The following is a 9,258-nucleotide window of genomic DNA, read 5'->3' as shown; positions in this document are numbered from 1 at the left end:
GGGAAGAAAAGGTAATGAATAATTATTCATAGAGGGAAAAAAGTTGGGGGAGAAAAAAAATTGCAGAGCAATAATTGATCTCATTTCCCTTGAAACACAAGATTTTGAGGTCTGCACCCTTTTCCCCTGTTCTTTCCATTCTCAAAAACTAATTGCTGTGTCCACCACCTTTCACACATGCAATAATAAATACAATTCCAGAAAGAGAAAAAAAGATTGCGTCAAAAACAATACTAATGTTTGCTGCTTCTTGAATCCACCATCTTCACCAATACACAGCACACCACATGGTCCATGTAGATAAGATGCTAATAATATTAATAGGAAATGATGATGTGGTAGACAAGTTGAAGTCCCACCATTATAATAGAGCAGTTGCCCGTACGAGATCCTCTATTTTCTATCGTCTTTCAATACAAATCTAATACTACTATAATATTTATCGCGATATATCCGTGCGTAAGATTAGAAGCCAGTAAATGTAAATCCAAAAACAAGCAATTTTTCTTGCAAATTTGGCTACAATTAGACAGAAAGGGTTGGGTTTCAGCAGAGACATATATGTGCAGTGCACTAACTAGGAGTATACATGATCTATGTACAAGTTACACAATGGTCAACCAAATCTCAACATACTCTCAACCACTGGCGTCGGCTTTCAGCCTTCGCCGGGGTGCCCGTGTTCGATATTTTTCTCGTATGGAAATTCAGTAGTAAACTTACATTTACCAGTTATATCCTCACAAGTTAGTGTCACAAAATTTTCCATCGATCCTATTCTGAACAGCTTTGATGGCAGCAACTCTGGCTGCGGTGGCAGCCCTGTTCGCAGCCACCACGGCCTTGTTCACTTGCTCATCAACCCGACGGAGGTGGATTGCGTTCTCTGCAGTTTTCCTAGCAGCCTGCAAATTAACACAAGAGTTCAATAAGAGTGTTGAACTTTTGTGTTTAACAAGGCCTAATGTTTTAAAAGGAGCGTCGTGTTATTCACCTGAACTGCTCGAAGAACTGCATCAGTGAGCGGGGGGAGGGGGATCTTGAGATTGCCATCATCCCATTCTCCACATCTGGCCTCGCCATTTCGGAAAGTATACATCCCGTAGCCCTGCTTCCGGCCCTCGTGCCACGACCCTTCGTAGAAATGGCCGTTGGCGAAGTGATAGACCCCGAAGCCGTGAATTTTATCTCCAAAGTACTCCCCAGCGTATCTATCTCCATTCCTGTAACACAACAAGAACCAAATCAGCATGCCAAGCCCCTTTCCACATAGATGAAAGGATACTGTATGAGTTGGTGTAGCATTTAATGAAATTTAATAGTCTTATCAATCCAATCTTGTAGTGAACCTGAGTTGAAGTTTTCTCCATTCACTGAGAGTGGTGAGTATTCAACATCACTAATCTTAATGTAGTAGAAAATCTTTTAAGGGATCAATCCTTACAAGAACAGATCATCCAAAAAAGTAAAAAATCTTGATATTAACATGCAGAAATTTCATAAGGATGTAATTCAACCTAATGAAGCAAACACCAAAAGAATCAAACAAGATTAACACTTCATCTCCAAGCAAACAAAAACATCTCCATCACCAAATTCCAACATCACATCCATATCAAAACCTCACAAATTAATCAAATTCAAGAACTCCTTTACCTGAAATGGTAGCATCCAAGGCCATGTTTAACCCCACACTTGAACTCGCCAACGTAGCAGCTCCCATCAGCACAAGTCTGCGCTCCAACACCATGGCTCTGCCCATTGCACCACTCTCCAGCATAAGAATCCCCTGTATAGAACTTATACACTCCGTATCCATGGCGCAGACCCTGCCGATACTGCCCTCTATACCTACTCCCTCTGGCCCAGCTCTCGATCCCATACCCATCATATTTCCCATCAATCCAATCCCCTTCATACCTCCCATTCACAAAGTAATTGTACACTCCACTCCCATTGCACGTCCCCTTATGAAACTCGCCTTCGTAGAAATCGCCATTGCTGTAAAACTCAACACCTTCCCTAATAATCCTCCTACTCCTCCTCTCCTTGCCGCATTCCTTGCTCCTCTCCAAATCCTCCGATTCCGCCTCACCGATGAACCACTGCACCGGTTTCGAATGAGCTCTCGAAGCAAAACACGAGAACCCTAACTTTTTTCCATACTCATCACAAATTTGCTTGAGTAAGCTGAAATTCCTAATTACTAAACCCTTGTTTCTCGAGAACAGAAACAGCAAAACCGCGACGAAAATTAAAGCTAAGAGTAGATTCTCCGAGGTGGCTAAATCGTCCCTATTGAAGAAGGCGAAGAGCGTATAGAGCAGGAGGAGGAAGGCGGCGGCCAGCGGCGCCGCACGAGACGGAGCGGAGCGGAGCGGCGGGGGAGCCGGTCTGCTATGGGGCTTCTGCTCCTCGAGGTCCTCCGTGTCCGAATCGGGCGCGATCTCGCTCACGGAAGACAAACTGTGAATGGATGAGCGGATGGTGGGGGATGAGCGGAGGAGTGAGGAATTCGTGCGAGTGAGCTTCACCTGGCTTTTCTGACAGTCCATTTTCTGATCGGCGGTCTCCAATTTCATCCTCGGCCGTCGATTTCTCCGCCGTCCGACTATTGCAGCCACCGTCTGTACCTCGATAGGCGTATCATGTGCTCCGACGCCGGTTTCATTTCCGGTGGGTGCGCAGGCGGAAAAAGCAGTGGAGCAAGTACGCAGGTTTAAAATTTTTTAGAGAGAGAGAGAGAGAGAGAGAGAGTAGTTTTGTTTGGGGTTTGGAATTATTCAGAGAGTGGACCGAGTTTATTGTGGGGATGTTGTATTTATATGTTGGAAAAGCATGAAAGTGGTGTGGGGCCCGCTGTACTTGACGTGGACCGTGAATGAGGGATCTACGGGTCAATATTGGTCTACATTTCTCCGCCGTTCGATCACCGCTTTCCCGCTATTCAACCCCAACCTACAGCCGTCTGATCTAGATTTGCCTCACCCCGGCACGTGCGACTCAAAACAAATTTTAAGGGAATAACTTTTTTTCAAGATTTGGAAATATTTACAGAAAAAGAAAAGGAACTCGTACATTTTATCTTCTCTTATTTTTATTTATTTATTACTCTTCCGCCCCAAACGAAATGTCATGTTTTCCTTTTTGGGTTGTCCCAAACGAAATGTCATGTTTCCTTTTTTAACAATACACTCTCTCTCTATACTTAATATTTAAATAATTTTCATCAACTCACTTTATCTACTATATACATATTTCTTAATCTCCGTGCCGAAAAGAAATAGTAGGACATTTCGTTTGGGACGGAGGGAGTGCTTGTCATCTTTTAACGAATAAGTATTACGGATTTAAACTTAAATACTTTTAAACGTTATTCTTGTTTTCTTTTTTTTTTTCCGTTTCTGCATAGGGGTTGGGATTTTGGAGCAATAAATGGCATTGAGCGACTGCTATACAGCAATGATTAACAGTAATTATCTATCTGGAACACTAAATTCGTTAAGCAAATATAGGGATAATAAATAAATTTACTTACTAAAAAACTTGAGTCCAAAAAAAAAAGTCACTTACCAAAGTTTCTTTGAATTGAAAAGTTCAATATGCATTTATTTTAATGTTGGAATTTTTATTACGTTTCTATGTTTTTAGAAAGTGCAATTTGAACATAGTGTTTGACAAGGGTGTCAAGTGGAAGAAAAAAAACATTTAAAGAGAATGATGGAGGGATTTCTTTTAGTAAGTTGGTCTCTATGTTTCCTTAAGTAGCCAAAATTGATTAGTGTGTGTGAATACTTTATTGTGTTCCTTTTGTTTTCAATAATGGAAAAAAATTATAGCAATGGTGTGTGGTGTAATAAACTGTAAAGCGTAAAAATAAAAAGATATTGCACGACACAAATTATGTGCGATGGATTCGATTTAAAATATGTTAATGAAAAACAAATTTATAATTTTTCACAACGAGATTTCATGACCACCAACCATCAAGACATTTATGATGTCAATTCTTATCATAATATTAAAAGCGTAATGTATGTAATAAATTAATATCAACATTACAGCAAAATATAGTTAGGAGTTGGGAATTTTGATTAGAAACGAGTTGGGGCATTCGACATTATTTATTGTGACCATTTCTAAAGACTTGGTACTACTACTATGTTAGAAAGTTGGCAAAAACTAGAAGTTGGAAGTCGGACATTTAATTTAGAATTATGTCGTGTTTTTCAAGAAAAAGTGTTACATGATTTTTAAATTTTTTTAGGGTTATTGTTATTCTTTAATGAGAATATTGTTACGGAAATTATCTTATTTTAAATAAAAATATTACGACTTATTTTCACAAAAAAGTATTTAAGAATAATTAAATCAACTGTACTAAATAGGCATTCGCGGGTTATATATCCATTTATTACTCAATCAATTAACTATTTAATCCAATTAACTCCTATTCATAGCACAAGCCAACCCATAACAACTCAAAATATTATTGCTTTAAATCATCAATGGTTCTGTTGGCTTGATTTATTTGTTTATTGATGATGTATCATAATACCAAATTCTTTTCTTCCCTTTTAGTGGAAAAAATGGGGAATGGGTGTTCAACTTTTAAACTTTAGGTTTTAGTTAGCTTCTTCTTTTGTTAGTGGAAAAGTGAGGAATGGACGTTAAACCTGCAGGGTGCGTTTAGTTTGAGATATAAGGAATGAATAAACTACATTTATCACATTATACCTTGTTTACTTTAATGTATGAAAAAATCAGGGCATATTGTATAATTTTTCTGACAGCTCCTTATCCCTTGGGAAATGGTGGTATAATTTTATACCATTTTATAAAGAGTGGATAAATATATTATCCTTCAAACCAAATAAGATAGTATAAAATATGTGTTCTCCACTTTAAGTGATAAATTTATACATCATTATATTATCCCTCCATTTAAAGGGATAAAAAAGCAAACACTCCCCTAGAGTTAATCATGATTGACGTCTTCAATTTTCAACATCTTTTAGAAAATTAAAAAAAAATTATTTTCCATTTAAAAACCCTCGACTTTAAAAATAATCCAAAATATATCATGTTATACAAAATTCAATGATCAAGTAAAAATGTCTTTTTTCACCTCACTCAATAAAATGATATCGTTTCACCTAAAAATTCGATATGATGATCCATCATTTTATCGCCTGATTTGCTATCACGTGGATTATAAATAAATCTCATGAAATGAACTATTTTATTGATCACAGTATCATAACTAAGGCCTAAGTGCTATGGATTTGTATTCTAACAATATCTTCTAAATCGACATCCACATCTATCATATTCAAGTCCACCAACAACGATTACGAGAATCAAAAAAATAATATAAGTGTGTGCATGTGTTGGCCCAACGGTAGAACCGTAAAAGGTAAAATGCTCAAAATTTGAGGTCATGGGTTCGAATCACCCGACACGTGATCTTAAAATTTCGTTATTTACTTATATAATTTATCAAATAATAATAATAATACCAGTCTAATTGGAGTAAATATTCATAACATATTTATATGTTTAATAGAACTAGAAAACCAAAATGATGTATGGAGTAAATTAATACTACCAATTTACTGATTGTACTGTGATCTTGAAGTTATTAATTTTTCTGAAAGAGAATCATGCAATAGTAACGCTATTAAACACTTTATGCTACCAAAACTTTTATAAAAAAAGCTGCCATACTATATAACTATAGACGCTGAGAATCTTTTCTTATCAATATTTGAATGAAGTAGCTTTTCTTATAAATATTTGAACGAAGGTAATCTCGTTGAGAGTTGCAGTTAATGCTTCAGATAAAAAAGAAGAAGAAGAAGAATGATCGAAATTGTTTGAATCGTAGTCATGCCTTCCAATTTTTTAATCTTTTAATTTATATCAACAAAAAAAAAAAAAAAAAGTTAAACAGCGACACTAGAGCTGATCAAAGTTGCAACTTGCAATGAAGGGGTATGAAGTGTATTGCGTAATTGGGCTGGGCCCATACAAACAGCTCAAGCAGTGGGACTGCAAAGTAGTAACAGTTTTGCAGAAAGAGATAAAAATTATTTTATAAATTAATACCTCTCAGGGTCATTGTCTAAATGATTTAAATCACGATAATATAGTCATGAATCATGACTTCCATATACCTTTTTTTTTTCTCACAGAATATAAGAGATAGTAAGGTTAAAAATTAATATATGTAGACATACTGCCTCATTGGGCCGGGCCAATCTCAAGTCAATTGGGCTAAAAGCCCAAAGATTTTACGCTGCAAAATTTAATGCTTCTTGATCAGCTTCTCCTTCATCCTCTCAACCGCGTTTCGAAGAGTTTGCTCATCTTTGCAGAAGGCGAACCTCACAAGATTCTTGCCCTCTTCCGGATTCAAGTAGAAGACGCTCGTCGGGATGGCGACGACACCGACTTCCTTGATCAGATACTCGCAGAAGGCGACATCGTTTTCGAACCCGAACGGGGTGTGATCAACCACCACAAAGTAGGTTCCACTCGATGGAAACACCCTAAACCCCACAGACTTCAACCCCTCCACCAGAATACTCTTCTTAGCCAAATAGTCCCTCCTCAGCTCTTCAAAATACGAATCCGGAGCTCGAAGGGCGGCCACAGCCGCGTGCTGCAAAGGTGTGGCTGTTGAAAAAGTGAGAAAGGAATGCGCCTGCCTCACACCCCATGTCAGCTGCGGTGGAGCCACAGCCCAACCTATCTTCCAACCTGTCAACGAAAAGGTCTTCCCCAACGAGTTCAAGGTCACTGTCCGCTCGTACATCCCGGGGAGGGAGGCAATGGAGATGTGATCCATCTCAAAAGCCAACTTGTCATACACTTCATCAGAGAAGACAAGAACATCGTGCTCAATGCAGAGGGATGCGATGGCATCAAGTTCCTCCCTCGTGAACATTTTCCCCGTGGGGTTGTGTGGGGTGTTGAGCAGGATTGCACGCGTGCTTCTTGAGACGAGGGATTTCAGCTCATCAATGGGGGCAGAGAAGCTTGGGGGCCTCAAGGTGACAGACTTTGTGACAGCGCCAGCCATGGAAAGGGTGGCTTGGTAGGAGTCGTAGAACGGAGCAAAGAGGATGACTTCATCACCGGGGTTTATCAAGCCCAGCATTGTTGCAGCGATTGCCTCTGTACAGCCGGAGGTGATGGTGACCTCCTTCTCCGGATCAACCACAAGCCCGGTGTCCTTCTTGAAACGCTCAGCCACAGCTGCGTTCAGATCAGGGACCCCAATTCCGCGAGCATACTGGTTGTTGCCGTCTCTTATGGCCTGAACAGCGGCTTCTTTGACAAACTCTGGGCCGTCGAAGTTGGGAAACCCTTGTCCTAGGTTAATAGCACCATGCTTGATAGCAAGGCTACTCATTTGTGTGAAAATAGTAGTTTTGAACTTCTCCAAGCGCTTGGCAACCTGCAAAAAGGAAGCTCATTTTGATGTACACATCAATTTCACGATTTTTCATCTTCTATCATTTTGGCTACTAATTAAAATATTGAGTCATGACAATTACATTGATCATAACAAAGTAATATATAATGATCTTTGATGCATCTATTAACCACATTTTCATGGATTGTAAAGGATTAAAAAACCCTTCTGATGGCAAATATAACTGACTAGTATCTGCCCCAACCCCACCACTCCAATAGAAGATTCGAAAGCAAGCGAAAACAAGTATCTAACTGAATAAAGTCCTCCCATATTTCAAATTCCCAATTAACCAATAAAAACTTCAAATGAAGAAAGAGCTCAATTTTCCCCTTTAATTCAAAGTTCAGTCACAAACACTACACAGTGTTACCCAACAATTTGAGATCACAGCTCAATTCAACTTAATTAAAACAAGAAAGGAAAAGGAGATTAAACTTCACCACAATACCCAATCAGGCTTACCCTAAATCTCGCCACAAAAAAGAAGAAGAAAAAAGCGCCATAAACAGAATCGAGCAATAGAAAGCAAATATTAGACCTGGAGAGCTTGCGGAACTGAGTTTTGGGCTGTCTCGCTCTCAGCCATGATCGGTGAAAACCCCGAAGCTGAGAATACGATCAATTAATTTGAGCAACGATAACAAATTTTGGGCGGGTATTAACTGTTAAAGGTTTCGCAGAGTATCGGAGGTTTTGGAAGTATAATGTGGCCGTGATTATGTCCAGTTACATTACTAGTACTCCATTTTAGGTATATAGATATATGTATATTGAAAATAATGGTGTGGAACATGAGGTTTTTTTTTTTTCTTTCTTGTCATATACTATTTTTTTATTTTTAAAGATATTTGTAGATAATGCATTAAATATAGCTTAAAAAGTAAGGTCGTAAACAAATCAGTTCGAAACTCGATTTGATCATAGTTGGATCAAGATAATTAGGGAGTCTGTGATCGTGTGTCAGTCAAACGATAGAATGATTATGCCTAAAACCAAAAGTCATGGGTTTGAGTACACCGGGACATGGCTTTTAATTTTGTTTGGGGCTTAGGCTGTCTGCATTCGCTGTCTAATGGTCCAATTGGCCTTGAGTTCGATAAAAACTCGTTTAAACTTGTTTATTGAAGTTCGTCAATTAAATAAATCAAATTTGAACATAATAGTATTTGACTAGATAACTTGTGAATAAATTTGTTAAATGATTTAATTTTAATTTAAAATTATTAATATATACAACTTATTGCTAGCATTTGCACTCGTGCAACGCACGAGAAATATTTTTATATTTATTATACTATATAAAATTGATTATCATTTGACTATTATATAAAAATTATAAATATAATTAAAATTACTATAATTTAAGATAAATATATATTAATTTAATATAAAATAATAAAGAATAATTCATATTAATAAAAAATGATATTGTGAAAAAAGAAAATAATTATAAGTAAAAAGATAATTGAAAAAATAGATTTATTCAAAAAAAAGAGGAGAGAGGAGAGAGAATTTTCTTAAGTTTTAATCTTTAAATAAATATATTTTTTATATTTTAAATCCAATATTTACATAACATATATCAAATTAAATCTCTTGGCATTATCTTTAATTTGATATGCATATCAAATATTTTATAATTAGTCGAATTTTATAATTTTAAAAAAGAAATAAAAAGGAAAAATGAGAAGTTAAAGAAAAAGAAGAAGAAAGATGTATAGCTTATAAATAAACCTTCAATTTTATTCTAACTACAAAATTGTCACTCAATTTCG

At 37.1% G+C, this 9,258-nt stretch overlaps 2 protein-coding genes across 2 annotated transcripts; both read right to left on the bottom strand.

Annotated features, from left to right (window-relative positions):
* Positions 1–482: 482 nt before the first annotated feature.
* On the bottom strand, positions 483–2,792 carry LOC131011991 (uncharacterized). Its single transcript, XM_057939899.1, has 3 exons — positions 1,657–2,792; positions 995–1,223; positions 483–905 (listed from the first exon to the last, which is right to left on the bottom strand). The coding sequence occupies exons 1-3, from the start codon at positions 2,580–2,582 to the stop codon at positions 741–743; spliced, it is 1,320 nt and encodes a 439-aa protein (XP_057795882.1). The 5' UTR covers positions 2,583–2,792; the 3' UTR covers positions 483–740.
* Positions 2,793–6,068: 3,276 nt separating this feature from the next.
* On the bottom strand, positions 6,069–8,284 carry LOC131011990 (uncharacterized). The gene is made up of 2 exons (XM_057939898.1): positions 8,022–8,284; positions 6,069–7,462 (listed from the first exon to the last, which is right to left on the bottom strand). Exons 1-2 carry the CDS (start codon positions 8,067–8,069, stop codon positions 6,308–6,310), a joined length of 1,203 nt encoding a protein of 400 aa, XP_057795881.1. The 5' UTR covers positions 8,070–8,284; the 3' UTR covers positions 6,069–6,307.
* Between the last annotated feature and the right edge of the window lie 974 nt (positions 8,285–9,258).

The sequence above is a fragment of the Salvia miltiorrhiza genome, chromosome 2 (assembly GCF_028751815.1).
Source record: "Salvia miltiorrhiza cultivar Shanhuang (shh) chromosome 2, IMPLAD_Smil_shh, whole genome shotgun sequence".
Classification (NCBI taxonomy): domain Eukaryota; kingdom Viridiplantae; phylum Streptophyta; class Magnoliopsida; order Lamiales; family Lamiaceae; genus Salvia; species Salvia miltiorrhiza.
The sequence above is the reverse complement of the archived record's forward strand: the minus strand, read 5'-3'. Positions and strand labels throughout refer to the sequence as shown.